General features: G+C 36.2%; 2 protein-coding genes and 1 long non-coding RNA gene across 3 annotated transcripts; 2 read left to right on the plus strand and 1 right to left on the minus strand.

The window, feature by feature from the left end:
* The first annotated feature begins 1944 nt into the window (after positions 1–1944).
* Positions 1945–9467, plus strand: LOC127975615 (twinfilin-1-like). The gene is made up of 9 exons (XM_052579712.1): positions 1945–2082; positions 2771–2848; positions 3662–3840; positions 5457–5552; positions 5650–5754; positions 6661–6786; positions 7026–7176; positions 7717–7838; positions 7998–9467. The coding sequence occupies exons 1-9, from the start codon at positions 2058–2060 to the stop codon at positions 8163–8165; spliced, it is 1050 nt and encodes a 349-aa protein (XP_052435672.1). The 5' UTR covers positions 1945–2057; the 3' UTR covers positions 8166–9467.
* Positions 9468–9943: 476 nt separating this feature from the next.
* Positions 9944–13730, plus strand: pus7l (pseudouridine synthase 7 like). The gene is made up of 9 exons (XM_052579707.1): positions 9944–9988; positions 10236–10992; positions 11080–11239; positions 11819–12014; positions 12093–12191; positions 12277–12358; positions 12529–12821; positions 13006–13059; positions 13148–13730. The coding sequence occupies exons 2-9, from the start codon at positions 10245–10247 to the stop codon at positions 13466–13468; spliced, it is 1953 nt and encodes a 650-aa protein (XP_052435667.1). The 5' UTR covers positions 9944–9988; positions 10236–10244; the 3' UTR covers positions 13469–13730.
* Positions 13731–13956: 226 nt separating this feature from the next.
* LOC127975647 (uncharacterized) lies at positions 13957–17058 on the minus strand. The gene is made up of 4 exons (XR_008157571.1): positions 16869–17058; positions 16404–16483; positions 15447–15550; positions 13957–15287 (listed from the first exon to the last, which is right to left on the minus strand). It is a non-coding gene; the product is annotated as an uncharacterized LOC127975647 (long non-coding RNA).
* Between the last annotated feature and the right edge of the window lie 258 nt (positions 17059–17316).

Consider the following 17316-nt stretch of genomic DNA (forward strand, 5'->3'; position numbering starts at 1 on the left):
GTAGACTAATAATAATAAACCATGAAACAGTTTTGAAAGTTGTGAGCTGTGATGCGATATTAGGACCTTCATACAATGCGTGCAATTAAATACTGTAACTCTGTCCAGTAAGTTCAATATGAAATCTAACCAAAATACACAAAAGCTTCAAAAGGTGTAGGCTATCATTTAGGAATGTAGGCCTACATTTTAGGTTAGCCTACTTTTAAGGTACAAATATGTACCTTTAGGGGTTAAAGAGATACAAATGTGTACCTTTTGAAAAGGTTACCGCCCTATTGAGTTTATACTTTCTAAAAGGAAAACAATGAACATTAATGTTTCAAAACGTTGTATGCTACATACATCCTCATCACACTGCATTTGAAGTTATAATTTCAGAAGTTAAACGAAACATGCATTTTCAGTTCAATTTTGTTTACATTTCGTATCTTTTGGTGAATAATGAGTCAGGAAGAGATGTTAAAATTTGTGACTGATGTTACTTGTTCATTAATCACAATTGGAGTTGGAAAGTTAAATTTGAGCATTGCATTATTCAATAGAAGATTGTGCTCTTTTGTAGGCCTGTACTCTTTATTGCACACACTGAAAAAAAAAGAAGAAAAATTACACACTGTATACTGCGTATTCCAGGAATATCCTATGATTCATGTCTATTTGAATTATTGAGCTTCTAACTTTATTAGTCATATTGTATAGTGTCAGAGTTTTCTCTGATTGTAAATGATCCTCAGTGACGTGTTGATGGGAGTAGTCGTGAAAATCCAGGCACTCTGAATTTCAAAGCTGTTTTCCTTTGTTGGCTTCACAAAACCAGATAAACAGGAGCTGCCACAACTCACAAATGACTGTTGCGTGAATCAGATATTCTGACAATATTACAACTCAAATAGTTTTACAATTTACTGCACGTTGTTATTCTTAGTTATTTAACAAATCACACTATCAGGTCTTGCATATTCATATAAAACTTATTTTTGCATTGTAAAATAAGGCGGATATGGTAAGTTAGGACTTTTAGCAATTAGCAGTCCAGTTTGAGTAACAATAGAAAGGTCTTCTTTAAATAGAATATGTTATTACACACACAACTATTACAGAGGATCTCGATTAAGGCCTTTGGCAGTGGGGTGTGTGGCCCAGTAACCTCTAATTCACAAGGAAGGCTTAGTCTGCTTTTACCATGAATTGCCCTGCCATTGCTTTAGTGCCACTCCCTCCTGCTGAGTCTGTGGTTCATTTAGCACACGCAGATGCAGCAACTGAATCAACACTATAGTCTGGCAGTATATTTATATAGTATTCATGTGGGATGTTCGCAACCCCACCCTGCATTTGAGAAATTCCACCGCTTCCAAGATCCGTCCCAAGTGCACCCAAGTGCCCTGCTTCTCTCAGCATGAACTGCACAGCACAGGCGTTTTCAATCTTTTGCCACAATCCCCCAAATTTGACCATCTTTGTGCAAGAAACCCCCATGCTGAAATAGTTTCTTATAAATAACCTGTTTATATTTTATTAAATATTATTTAATATCGCATATCTAAAATATAATATGTAGCATCTATTAAGCTATTTTATAACACAGTTTTTTCTATTCATTATAGTATTGTAGGCCTACTATAAGATAGATTGGTTATGTATTTATTTATTGCGCTTTTTTTCTCTACATCTTTCCATGGACCCCTTAGCACAGATTATTTCAGTATTCATCCATTATATAACGTAAATTAAAAACATTAACTTTTCTAGAGAAAGTTACCCCAAAACCCTCACAGTAAAACACCACAAAATAAATAACGAATACATTTTATTACATTAGCATATTCTCTTTTAAAGACGTCCTCTTTTTTTATTTTGACAGGTGTTTGTAGTTTTTGTCTAAAAAAAAAGAAAAGAAAAAGAAAAAGAAAGAAATTACACGCACACCACGCCGCAGTGGGCGGGGCCACGCCGTGGCGTCACATGACAGGCATCTCAAATTACTGTAGTTCATTCTCCGGGTTCCGTGTTCTTCTTTCACTACTACCATCAACCGACGCAATAGAACCACAATGTCTCATCAAACCGGCATCCAAGGTAAAATCGTTAACAATCTTTTATTGGCAATTAAAATAAGAGAGACGAAGTTAACCGAATCGCTATAATGCACGATTTGGCGCTTGTTTGCAAACAGAAGAACCTGTTGTGGTCGTCTCAGACGGAATTACCTTATAGAGTTTTATTGCGAGCTTACAGTAAACAAACCTGATCCTAGACCTTGAATCAGTGTCAAGTGTACTCTGCCTTTTCTTGCACTAATATGGTCATGCAAATAAACTCGGATAGGTCTTTCACTATCAGTATGTTTTCGGACTGGAGTTGAGAGTTATGCAGGAAGGCAGCAGGTCTCAAAGGTCCAGCTGTAATAACCGTGTCACCTTTATTCAAAGTTGTTGCTAGGCATTATGCAATAGACATCTGTTTACATTGAGCTTTTACTGCAGTAGTGTTGTGTTGCCATGAAAACAAGTGTATGAATCAATGTAGTCATGCTTAAGTTTCAATTAAAGATCACCTTGAATGGTCACATTGTGATTTTCAAAGTACATACTCCAGGAAAGGACTGCCGTCTTCAAACTTGTCTCTGACAATGCCTCTTTAGATTCCTCAATTTGGTTCATCAGCCAAATTTCAGTTCCGTTGTCCAGAGATGGTCAGCTTTGTTTGGTGTCAGAATAAATAGTCTGATTGTGTCCTGTTCTCGCCCTGTGCTTTCTCTTCTCAGCTACCGGGGAAGTCAAAGAAATCTTTGCAAAGGCTCGCAATGGTGAATATCGGCTCATCAAAGTAGTGATTGAAAATGGTGAGATGACCATTTTACACATCAGAATACAAGCATTTATTAAATGGCTTTTTAAAATAAACCTACTGTAAATAAGTAATATTCAGTAAAATGGCAAAATTGTCCGTGCATTTTTTTTCCTTTCAATTTGATTGACTTTGAAATGAAAATGACAGAAAAACTTAAAAGAGCTTTAAATTCTGAGAGATATTTTACTTTCTTTACCAAACCCCAACTACCCTTAAAAGAAAAATTACTTAATTAAATTACATTAGCATGGGAGCACAAAACAAGAAACAAGTCAATTTTTTTTTGTATGTGTTTTTTTATATGTTCACTCTGTATTATTGTTATTATTATTTTTGTTATTTCACATCAGTTTTTTTAGTTAACTAAAACGAAAACCATAAAATAAAAATAAAATTGTTACTTGAAATAAACTTGAAATGAAAAGAAAATATATTTATTAAAAAAAAATTACATAAACAATAACATCTTGTTTAAGATTGCCTTCAAGGCAACATTTCTCATTTTCATTTATCTTATCGTGATAAACCTGAAAAAAAAACAAAAAGAAAAGAAAACTATGTAGACATAAACAAATATATATTTTTGACTTAAATGTATAACAAAAATTAAAAAACAAATAAAAAATATTGAAAAAACTAACAGTGTCTCAGAAAAAAGTTTTTCAAAAAAAAAAAAAAATCTGAACTGCTGTAATTTTTGCTCTGTATTTGAACAAAATACAATACATTAAAAAAGGATTGTCTATGTATGACCAAAGAATCATATCACATTTTCATTTTTTTTATTTATATTGTGTTGCTGTAGAGAAGTTAGTTCTTGGCGGAAGTAAACGTGCTGCCAAGAAATGGGACCAGGAATGGGACAGCTATGTTCTTCCTCTCGTGGAGGACGACATGCCCTCGTACCTTCTCTACAGGTTGGATACCACCAACAACCAGGGTTATGAGTGGATCTTCCTGGCCTGGTCTCCGGATCACTCTCCAGTGAGTTTGTTTGCATGCTGTTGTATTCTTTCAGCTTGTATGAGGCCAAAGGACATCATGAGAGGACATCGCTCAGTGCATTTTAATCCATCCTCAACATATATAGAATCCCTGGTTTAAAGCTCTTTAAATAACTGGTTGCCGGTGAAGCCTGTCCATAATAAAACAGCCTAAAATAAGAAGTTTTTGTAGTACTATGTGGATATGATCATCAGGGATATTGTACCATTGTTATAATAAATGAGTGTATCTTAAGTGAGTGCAAATAATTGGAGATCCCTCTGTAATGTGATCTTTTATCAAAAGATATAGTATCAGGTAAGCTCATATAAGGGATACTTTGTGCTTTTAAGCAAAACAGTTTGATGTTAATCTACTTTCACAGTTCCTTTTTTTTTTTTTATATGAAAAGCACGGGTGACCTGATACGAAATGGATAGATGTGGTTCTGTGCTACACATTTGCAATTCTAATGTTTTCCCTCAATGTTCAACGACCAGAGGGAGACTAAAATGGCTAGAGTCCCAATCGCACCAAAATCACTTGTTCACTTCATGCCCATCTGAAGCCAGCTCAAACTTTAAGCTTTTCTATAACAAAACAACTTTAACATTGAAATCCCAAAATTCCTCCTTGTTGGATTCAAGTATTAAAGAAATAGTTCACCCAAAAATGAACATTTGCTGAGAATTGTATTCACCCTCAAACCATCCAGATTATATATGAGTTTGTCTTTTCATTGGAATAGATTTTATCTTTACATCACTTGCTCACCAGTGGATCCTCTGCGGTGAATGGGTGCCGTCAGAATGAGAGTCAAAACAGCTGATAAAAACATAACAGTAATCCACATGACTCCAGTCCATCAGTTTATGCCTTGTGAAGTGAAAAGCTGCATGATTATAAGAAACAAATCCATCATGAAGGCATTTGGAGTTGTGTGCATTACTTGTGGATTATGATGCTTTTATCAGCTGTTTTGACTCATTTCATTCTTACGGCACCCATTTACTGCAGAGGATTCTTTGTTCCATTTAAGAAATAAATTAATCTTCAATGGATTGAGGGACAGTAATATATTATTATTATTATTATTATTATTATTATTATTATTATTATTATTATTATATTTTTTGTATTTATTCATTTAGTAGAAGAAGTACCATAATTATACGAGAATATATAACAATATGGGAGAATATAATAATGTAATGCTGAATCTTGGCCAGATGACTGTAAGAGAGATTTGTAATCTCAGAAATTCTTTACCTGGTTAAACAAACAGCAATCAATAATAATAATAATAATAAAAAAAAAAATATATATATATATATATATATATATATATATATATATATATATATATATATATATATATATATATATATATATATATATATATATATATATATATATAAATAAATTAATTTGTATTATTTCTATATGTTGTCTGTTATATATGTTTGCTTGGTTTTTGATAATGTCTGTTTTGGATTTTAGAAGTATGTTGGTCTAAAACAATTTCGTTTGATGTATGTTCTGGTTCCTAAAAAGAAAATATATTTAGTAAAAACATGCAAATCCAGAAACTTATTTTGAAAAACTTTTCCTTTCAGGTTCGACAAAAAATGTTGTATGCTGCTACGAGGGCTACGCTAAAGAAAGAGTTTGGTGGTGGCCACATTAAAGAGGAGATTTTTGGCACAGTGAAGGTATGACTTCTATCACCTGCTATTCTTTAAATCAAACCTCCACATGAATGGATCACAGTCATAGGTTTAACCCATTAATGCCTCTCTTTCTGCTCAGGACGATGTCTCTCTAAATGGCTATAAAAAGTACCTCAGCTCCCAGGCGGCACCTCTGCCTTTGACTGCAGCAGAGGAGGAACTGAGGCAAATCAAACTCAGTGAGGTAATGCTGACACCAACATAAACACAGCAGGGGTGTACACCTTAGTCAGGCTCTGCTGAGGTTTTATTAAAATAAGGCGAAACCACATCAGTCCAACAGTTCATATCAGGCCAAGAGTCAGTTTCATTACATTATGCGCAACATTATCTCAAAACAAAATGATGGATCCTTGCTCTTTAGAAGGCATGTTCCAAATCACCATGCATATGTCTAAGCTTACTGTATATTAACATGATTTGTGGAAGAGACATAAATGTAATGTAATATTTAGCAGCAAACATACGCTGACTAAAAATAGAGAAGCTCAGTCCCAGGCACTCTCTCATTTAAACCAGCTCCTGGAACCAGTTGCAAAGGATGCTGCTGGCAATGCTTACAAACCTCCCCTCATACCATAAAAGGAAACGCTCTGACTCTTAGATGCATCATTGGCTGTTTAAAATTACAGGCAGCATCAATGGACCAATGAAAAGGCTCAGTGAACTCCCCCCAGAGCAGCTGTGGGAGGAGGAGAATACTACACTAATCTACATGTACAAGAGGAGAGGAAAGCAGCTTTGTGGTGTTATTATGTTTATTAACTTGTTGAAAAGAGAGATTTTTATTGAGTAGATGTGTGGATAAAATGCTGGTCCCAATCCTGGATGCAAAGGATGCAGAAGTTTGTTTGGATGCAGCACAGAATGTGTCATTTTTTAAAATATTATATCATATTTTAAGTATACCATTCAAACATTTAGGGTTGGGAAGATTTTTTCCTCAGGAATTTATACACAACGTTGCTTTTAATTTACAACATGAATTGCAGAGCTCGTTCCTAACTAATCATTTAACCACCACTGTGACTGCTTTGGTTATACAGGTCAGTACATACATATTATTAAAGGATTATATGCGTGTTTTCAGTTGCAGACAGACATCCATGTTGACACAAAGCAGCAGACTCTTCAGGGAGTGGCGTTCCCTATGCAGAGAGACGCTATTCAGGCTCTGGAGCAGTTTAGGGAGAAAAGGATTAACTACGTTCAACTGGTACTTCAGGACTTTTTCCCTCTCTACCACTCCCAGCGGCTTTGTACAATAGCATCTTATTCCTCCTTTTCATTCTGTTCATCCTGTATATTGCATAAAACGAAGAAGAATTGCCAGAACTGTATTTTTACTGTTAGAAGACAGACTGGTTGGGTTGACCCCTGCCCGCAGAATCACCAGCATGTGACGGAAATACATTGTTGTGTTCAAGTACACTAATTATGTTATCCCATTAACAGGAAATAGATTTTCCTAAAGAGTCCATCAAGTTGTCCAGCACGTCTCCCACAGAGGTGAAAGATTTACCTAAAAGGATCCCAAATGATGCAGCTAGGTATCACTTTTTCCTCTACAAACATTCTCATGAAGGAGACTACCTTGAGTCCACAGGTAAGAGAGGAATATCAAATGTTCAAAGAAATGTGTTTAAATGTTAAACGCAAATATGTTATATACGCTTTATACTATGAATGTGTGTGTGTGTGTGTGTATAAAGTCTTTGATTGATGCTAACCAATGCTGCATTTATTTGATCAGAAATAAGGTTTAAAATGCTAATATTGTGATGAATTTTATTACAATTTTAATTGTCTGCCCTCTGTTTTATTATTAAAATTATATTTACTGTCACTTTTGATCAGTTCAATGCACCCTTGCTGAATAAAATGATTTATACCTCTCTCTGTGTGTGTGTATGTGTGTGTATATATATATATATATATATATATATATATATATATATATATATTATAGAAACTCTGTTGACCAATTATTATTTTTTAACTACCATTTATATATTTATATTTTTCTTCCTTTTTCTCGTTATTTTAAGCTAATGGAAAGTAATATTTTTGGACATGTTTTATCTCCTATGTCAGTAGTTTCAAGAGTACTGTGTGTGTGTGTGTGTGTGTGTGTGTGTGTTTGCAGTTTTCATCTACTCTATGCCTGGTTATAAATGCAGCATCAAAGAGAGAATGCTTTATTCAAGCTGCAAGAACCCTCTCGTAGACACAGTGGAGAAAAACTTAGGCATTGAAATTGCTAAAAAGGTATTATTTATTTGTTTACCTATATAACCCTTCTCACTGTATGTTTAAGTACTGCATACACCGTCCTGTTTTCCTGGAGGCATGCTTCATTTCAAGGTTATTGGACCATTTAAAACAATGTTAATGCTGTAGATTTCAAACATTAATTTATCCTTTCAGCTGGAAATTGACAATGGTGAAGAACTAACCAGTGACTTCCTGTACGAAGAGGTTCACCCCAAGCAGCATGCACACAAGCAAGCTTTTGCCAAACCCAAGGGGCCAACCGGGAAAAAGGGGGGCCGCAGAATCACACGGGCACCAGGGGACGACGGTGATGATGATTAAACCTCTTCCTGTTCTGAAATTGACAGTGGTACATTCCACTTAGTCTAAGGAATCCCGTCCTCAAACTGAATTCCCATTTTTACTTTGACTCATGTAGACCACAGCCCAATAGACTGAACTATGCACAAAGTAAAACACTAAGCCTGTGAAATTACATTTTGTAGCTTGCAATCTGATATTTTTCAGAAATTGCAATATTTTCTATATGTTGAAGAACACAGACTGAGGTACACAAGAATGTATTTTACTAAGCTCCACTTGCATACAAGGATGCTGTCTGTGATGTTCCTGGTAATAGTTTTAACATTATTATGCTGTTTATTTGCATATTAGCCAAGATTATGATATAGAGTGCAATACTGTTGAAATATAGTGCTTATTTTCCAGAAATAGATATTGATTTTTAAGGAAAAACCTTTTTGAAGAATGTTTTTGAGAAAAAGATGGTTTCCCATAATCAGATATCTATTCTAGTCTAGCTATAAATTTAATTTTTAATAGTAACTCTGTATAATAAAATTTTAGCTTGGGAGTAACGTTAATATTTGTCTGGGAAATTGGCCTTGGAGATTAGGCATGATTTATGGTTGGAAAACAAGCCTGGAAAGTTAAACAGTCCACGGCTTAACTTTTGCCGTTGTCTGATCAGGAAGGCCAGAAGTTCAGCTCTGTTTTATGAGGATATATACATAATTTATTAATTTTCTGATCGATTAGGTTGACAAATTTTCTTAAAGAGTGACTAAATAAATAATCAGTATTCTGACAGCCACTGAACCTTGTAGCGATAGCGATAGGTTAGGGATGATTTCGATGAAGGATTTGCCAAGAATAATGTGCTGAAATTGTTTCCAATTCCTGTTTTAATTATGTAATAATTCTTAAAAATTGGTCGTTTTTTTATTAAATATTTGATTGTGTAATTATAGAGATATGACTATAATTGAATCCGCCATAACAAATCTGAAAAAGCGATGCTTCTTTCCATCTTATCTATTTTTCATGTTCTTCTATTGAAAACTAAACCTGCAGAGATACTATTTTTCTAAGCCCAGACAGCTGTTTTGTTCACTTAGCATCTTGCTTGGGAAGTTTTTGAAACCACTCATAAGGGAAGGGACTGTAAGTTCCTGAACCTCTGGGATGATCCATCTACTGATTCACAACAGCCAAACCACTAATTAACATGTCTGCTATGTAAGGGTATTATGAAGTCTAGAAAGGAATCATTGAGTCTTAAATGTCTTTTTCTATGCATTGTATAAGATAAAGAAAAGAGAAAAATAAAAAGATTTGAAGTTACCTTTAAATTTGCAGTCGTTTGTTATCTTTAAAAGCCTTTTGATTCTATAATTTATATATATAATATAGCATATATAGATAGGTAAAAATTGTTAGCCTGGATGCACTGTAAGGCGCTTTGGATAAAAGCGTCTGCTAAATGCATAATTTTAATTTATACATACATACATGCATGCATGCATGCATACATACATACATACATACATACACACACACACACACACACACACACACACACACACACACACACACACACATACATATATATATATATATATATATATATATATATGCCCCCTTACATGCCTTTTAATGGTTTCTCATTACGATTTTATGACAACATGCTTTACAAATTTTGCACAAAATGAGCACTTTAGGTTGAAGAAATACTGTATCTATTTTTGGAATCTTTGCAAAACGAGAATACACTGTCCTTCCCTATATGTTCCCGTCTTTATGTGTCTGTGCCTTTAAGAGCGGGACCACGTGCTGAGGAGGAAGTGAACTGACAACAGTAGCGGGTGAGTGAGTGGAAGCACTGTTCCAAAATGTGCATTTTGCTTGCTTTGTTTTTGACGTAACAGGGTCAAGTAGACCAGCTTTGTAACAGGGATTCAGTTTTTTTTATATAATAATTTAAATGTTAACAGGATGAATTCCCCGTTTTTACATTTTATTATATTTTTACATTAGATATCTATTAGTTAACAAATCGCTAAAATAATCAAATGATTGAGTGACTTAATTGCTAAGTGTATTTTTGTTTAGGACTTGAGAATGGATAGGCCCAGTCTCTCCTGCTTTATATCAGACCATGAAGGTTTCCATGGGACCATAAAAAAGTCACCCCAAGACTTTGTGGTTATTGAGATAGACATCAATGGACAGCTTGTTAACAGTTCTAATGTTCAAGAAGAACTTAGGAAAAGTCCTTCTCGATCAAGTCAGGCTAGCAAAAGGGATGATAAATTAAAGCAGTCTAAACCAGATGACACTGACATTTTAAATCAGGATTGCTTTGATCTGAATATAATCTTGGGTCCAGCTGTGAACAAGGAGTTGGAACATTTCACTAACAAAGTGAGAGTAAGAGCTGGAGAGCAAGAAAAGGTTGAACTGTCATTGGGTACTTATCCTGATAAACACCTGAGAGCTGTTGTCCATAGAGCAGTACGATACAACTTCCCCTTCCTCCAGACGGTGACCAACCAATCAGAAATTCGGGTCAGAGAGGATCCAGACTTCAAGGAGCTTGCAAGCTTAGCTTCTGAGGGAGAAGCTGAGGAGTTCTTCAGGTTCATCGATGCCAAAGTACCTGGTTCTGCGTTCACTTTCCTGCCAGATGACAGCAAGGAGCACAGAACCTCAGTTCACCATTTTGTTAGCAGGCGGTTTGGAAAGCTTGTGGAAACCAAGAGCTTCACAGACCAGCAGAGGACTTCTATCACAGTGAGACTAAGAGAGAGAAGCAAACACCCCAAAAAGAGAGCAGCGGATTCTCAAGAGGAGTTGATATTATACACCGGTGAGCAGAGAAAACATTTTATAGCATCATGTAAAGCTAATAGACTATGGAAACCTTCCTAAAATGTAAAACGTCTTTCCCCCTCAGCTTTCACACTGAGAAAGGAGAACTTGGAGACTTTGGAGGCCATCAGCTATATGGCTGCTGTACTCGGAGTGCTTCCGTCTGATTTTACCTACGCAGGGATCAAAGACAAGCGAGCCATCACCTACCAGGCCATGGTGGTGAAAAAGATCTCTCCAGAGCGGTAAACGCACCATTAGCCAATTAGTCCATTATCTAAAGTTCGGTCTATTCCCATTATTTATTTCTTCTCTTTTCTTTAACCTAATGAAGTAAGTGGGTAAGTGGAAATGTCTGTTTTTGTTGCCATTTTTCTGCTCTACATGGGTTTCAATTTGAGGGGCTGTCAAAGTTAGTGTTAACTTCAGATATTAGTGAAACAGTGATTTTAATATCCACATTCAGCAAAATCGATAACGTTACCATTTCATTCTGATTTGCAGAACTGACCATTAATCGTACAATTAATAGCAAATATTTTATTCTATTTATAATTAATTGAAAATATTCTCTTTCTTACCTTAACTACTAGAAAAAAGCAACAACAGCAAAATAATATTTTAAAATGAATTACATTGTATATAAAAGTGGAGAGCGAAAAATAAATAGAATCAAAGCTATGTTTAACTTTTGAAGTCACATGTTATCTTTAGACATTTGGGTACTAAATCTTAGCACAATTAATGAACAAAGATTTTTATATATTTTTTGGCATCAGAAGGTTTAATCAATAAGTAGATCTATTTAATAATTCTATTGGCAGGTTGCTGGACAAAGTCTCCGAGTTTGAGAGGAGGGGAATGCAGATCTCTCGCGTCCGTCCTGTGTCTGAACCCCTTAAACTCGGCAGACTACAGGGCAATCATTTTGATCTTGTCATCAGAGACCTGAAGCATCATGATGAACATGGACTTACAGGACTGCAGCAGCTTGTAAAAGAGGCAGTGGAAAATGTGAAGGTAAATATACGTTCACCAGTATTTAATTAATAAATGGCGTAGACCCACACAGCTACAAAAATGATTTTGTTTTTACAGAACAGAGGCTTCGTAAATTATTATGGTCCCCAACGGTTTGGAAGTGGATCATGTGTCCAAGCAGACCAAGTAGGACTTGAACTCTTGAAGGAGAAAATGGTACCAGTTCATATCATTAATTTCCATTTAACATCTATATTTGTTGCTTTTGTTAAAAAGTCCTAAAGCCTTTGTCTTTGGACAGGAGGCTTCTGTTAAGCTGTTCTTCACTCCAGAGGAGGGTGAAGATCTCCAGAACAAGGCAAAGCGTCATTTTCTTCTCACTGGTGTGTGCTGGGATTTCTCTGATTGTGAAGCTTGTGATAGTACACCAAAAAATGAAAATGTGGTCACCGTGTGCTGATTCTTCATGTCGTTCAAAACCCATTTGACTGACTTTGCATACAGTTCCTATACATCCAAGAACATCTAACATTTTCCTGATCTCGCTCTTTAGGGAATGCCAAGGAGAGTTTGGCTCTCATGCCAGCTTACAAAGCCAGAGAGCGGCTTATGCTCCGTGCGCTTCACAGGTACGGCAGCGGACAGGAGGGTTGCATACGTGGCTGGCTCAGTTTACCCCACAGCATGAGGGTCTTCTACCTCCACTCTTACTGTAGCAGAGTGTGGAACGAAGCCGCCAACTACCGGCTCCAGAAACTGGGCTTTAAGCCTGTCCAGGGAGATCTGGTTTGGGCGGGATCTGAAAAGGGACTCAAAGACACCACAGAGGAACTGAACACTCCACAGGTGAGGAAATTCGTTAAGTTAGTGTTTAAATTTTTTATGATTAAAAACTAGTGTATATATATATATATATATATATATATATAGGGTGTATCTATCTATATGAAAATATCGATTATAGATAGATGGATATAAAATATTTCATTTATAGACTTTTGTTGTAATTGCTTTAATTTCTGTGTTATAGGTCCATGTTGTAACCTCTGAGGAGGAGAAGGATGAAGTTTTTTCACTAGACCAGGTTCTATGTTCTGCTGTCTCCTTTCTTCTGACTGTGTCTGCTCTGCTAACCCTTACCCTTCAGTCCCTTATGGTGTTTCTGCTTCTAGGTAATTCTTCCGATGCCAGGAAATAGTGTCAAATACCCTGAAAACTTGCTGGGCCAGTGGTATCAAGACCGACTGGCTCAGGATGGCTTGGGGCAATGCCGTTTTAGAGTGACTCCCCTTAAACTCAATGTCCCGGGATGTTATCGCCCCCTACTCGCAAAGCCACAGAATATTAGCTACAGCCTGCGGAGCGCAGAGGAGCAGCAGGGTCAGTCAGACGAGACTGGCACACCCAGTCTATCACTAACCTTTGATCTGGATGCGTCCTGCTACGCTACTGTGTGTCTCGGAGAGATGATGAAGAGCAATCTTTCACAGTGACAGTGATTTAAAAATGTTTACAGACTAAATAATGTGGATCTTAGGTAACGTCAAATATAAGGGCTGTTTTGTTCCATATTATGTAAATTACTAAAAGGACTACCTATCATAAAGCATTTGTGCCTTCACTTGCAAGAAAAGAAGAGGATCTTCTGTGCCAGTGTAATTGATGATGAGGATGTGAGCGATCTATCTGGAACTCTTGATAGGCCTTGAAGATGTACATGCAAAGATTTAATAAAAATCTTATTGACAAGTCTCATGATTGTTTGGTTGTGCTTCAGTAATTGAATATTTCAGCTTCATGCATTTAAACAAATAACTGACATTTGACATACTGTATGGCTTGTTAAAAACAGATCGGAATATTTGATCTCATTTGGGAGAATATGTCACTCATGACTCATTTCTGAATAATCGGCTGATTTCAACATAATAACATGTGAAATCTCATGAAAAACACCCCAAAACAAGTAATTGCAAACTCAGAGGATAACTTTGACTTTAATATGTTGATAAAGCTTTTTTTTAATCTTGGTGTTCTGAGTTCAACTCCCACTACTGCTTATGTTAAATTTTACAAGGTATTCGAAATGTTCCTGTTGCATGTTGAGAGCACAGTGATTTAGTGGTTAGGTATGCTATTTAGATACGGTTATAATTAGGACTTGGGTTCAAATCCCACACTTGTTAAGGCTTTTCATTATTTTAAACAAAGCTCTCACTAAAACCTTGTCCAAAATACTTATCAAACTCCCAGATTCAATGGCTCAGAGGAAGATGTTTTATATTTCTGTCTGGGAGATCCCACAAGGGTTTACTTTAAACTGTTTTCATTAAATCAAATGAAGCTCTCTGAATGGATGTTGCTGTTGTGAATGCTATAGTGGTTAAACACCAGTCATTTGAGATAATGCTTTTCTTCATATCATGCACAACACTCAAAAAAATCTGCTCAAAAGATCTTTTATCTCACAAGACTCAGTGGGTTAGGAAACAAATTTTCGTCTAGGAGACCGGAGTTCAAATCCCACAATTGTTAACTTTAAAATTGTTATTAAATTGAATGACGCTCTCTAAATGGACAAGTCTTCTGGGAAATCCTCAGTGGTTAAACACTGTATTTGAGTTAAGGCTGTGATTGAGATGAAAAATCAGAGTTTATAGCTTCAGTGGCTCAGTTGATAAAGCACTGTTTAATCTGGGATAAGTGGACTCAAACCCCACTACTGCTTACTTGACATTGATCTCAAACAAAAAAACTCACTCAAATGCCAGAACACAACGAGGAATACATGGTGGGTAAGTCAATAAACACACATTCTCTGAGGTTGAGCTTGAGACAAACCTTCACTCCACAGACTCAGTGGCTCTGGAGATAAAGCATTGTGTTTCAATCTGGGAGCTCTGGGTTCAAATCCCTATACTGATTACTCATGCCAAAAAAAAAACTAAGGGGAATCCATGGTGGGTGAGTGGATAAACACATGTTCTTTGAGGATGAGATTGTGCTGGAGACATGGGTTCAAATCCCACCTCTAAAAATCATGTAACCAGCTTGATTTAACTTCTTTATTGGGAAATCACAGTCAAATATAAGTTCCTTCCTTTATTCCAACAAGAGACCTGTGGCTCACAGGTAAGAGTACTGCCTCATGGGTTCAGAGGTTGCTGGTTCAATCCCAGCCAGGTCTCTGTGATATGAGTGAATGGTGGAGTGTGTGTGTGTGAAGGCGCGCCCAGAGAAGGGGGATACCGGTATGGTCTCCCCCTGGAGCTTCCGGCACTGTGACCCGCAGCGGTTATACTTTTGGACAGACTGAAAATAAATAAATAAAGCTACTTAAATTCTCATCCCCCATCCCTTCCCCACCTACTTAGGTTCCCATCATTTGCTTTTCAAAGGGGAGGCCCTTCAAAAAGAAAATGATGGTAACCTACATGTTTAGTGCACTAGAACACACATAAGATACATTACCTGGCCATTAGCAGATGTCCATCGTTACAGGCGATGTCTGTCCACACGTCCCAGAGCTCTGCTTTTAGCTGGATGAGTTTACAACCAACAAGACACCTCTTATTCTGGAGAGACAAGACAGAAATACAGATATCATCAGACATATTGCATATCAAGACTTAAAAAAGGTAATACAAAAAAATATATATTAATGTTGCATATTTATACAACACTGCAGACTCTATTATACTTCTGTAATGCTGTATCTTTCAGTTTCATTCAAACTAATGTTTAATATTGCATATATTAAAATCTAAAAATAATAGTAAATGACAAAGAGCATGATTTCTTATTATTCCACTTTATAATATATAACATTAATTTAAAGATTAAAAAAGTAACGCAACAACTGATCTGATTTATTTGTTATTCTGAAGGTCTGACAGGTTCAGCATGAAAGCAGCATGTAAACAAAGTCTGTGATAAACCTGAGAAGATGTGAGTATTTTAATACTTTGCTCACTGTCCAATAACAAACACATTTTAAACAACAAAACTTTAGGTTAAAGACTTAATCGAAATTCATCGCCCTGAATATTTTGTCATAAGTATAAACACACTGACTTGTAGTGCAAATACTTTTAAAATTTACTGCACTTTATTTAATATATTTATAGATTATATAACTTTATATATATTTTTAGTTATTTATTTACCTATAGCGCATAATTAACTTTACATTCGCAGACAATAGCTTTCTCCCCATTCCAAAATGAGGTGAATATGTCTGAACGGAATGGTTCTGGTGAAATCTAAACGACCGTAATTATAAAAACATTGGTTTGTAGCACGAATAGTTTTATCATTTACTGCACTTATTATTTACAGCGGCCAATAAATCGGAATTCGAAAGTGATAATAACCTACACATTTACAGTACAAGCAAAACAGCACAAACTGGCACGTTATAAACATTACCTGTGCATAAGCAGATGTCCATCATTACAGTGAATGTCTGTCCACGTGCTTCTGTTGGCTGAGTGTAACTCTTCTTTATTCTGTAGGGCAAAGACATGAATAAACTGACGTCACTCCATACATCATATTACATCATTAATCCAATCCACATCAGTCTACAGTAAAACTACTACAACATAAGAGACTAAACTACGAGTACTTATAATTCCGCTCTATAATCTGAATATCAGATGACGATTCATTCACTGATTATAAATGTAAATCTACTGATTCATTTGTTTTTCTGAAGGTCCGACATGGGAGTTCAGCAAGTAAACAAAGACTGAATTACCTGACATGAGCTCTGAATCGGACCTACACATGAACAAACATTTCAATTACTTAACTATAACGAAGTGCTGCTAGACGTGTGGTGGTGATTTTGTAAGGTAAACAAATAATACACTGGGACAGAAGGAGACTTACAGGCGAGTCGCGTGACAACTTCTATTCCTGCGCTTTATCACAGCGTTTGTCAGTTTGGTTTGTTTGTGGGCTGAAATGTGTGCTGTTACGTGGTTATGTAAGTTTGTAACTGAGCTTCCATATGCATAAATTATACTTGTCTGCACGTGTTGTTTCGATTGTTTTCAAGAGTTGTTGTCAAGCATCCGAAGCTGTAACGTTACTAAACTAAAGCTCGATGACGCGGCCTGCTGGAGCGGATGACAAACTGCACTCCTGTTTTTACCTTATAAGCTATATTTTATTACCAACGTACTCAGAGTTGCTTCAGAGATTGGGTCATTGTCCATGATATAAGATTCTCCTACTGTAGAAAAAGCAAAAGCCCCTTTTTATGTGGTTCAATGTTTACAAGGCAGGTGACAAAAAGCTGATCATCTGCTCCTTCTTGTGGTCAATGAGTTGATCT

This window comes from Carassius gibelio, chromosome A4 (assembly GCF_023724105.1).
Source record: "Carassius gibelio isolate Cgi1373 ecotype wild population from Czech Republic chromosome A4, carGib1.2-hapl.c, whole genome shotgun sequence".
Taxonomy (NCBI): Eukaryota; Metazoa; Chordata; class Actinopteri; order Cypriniformes; family Cyprinidae; genus Carassius; species Carassius gibelio.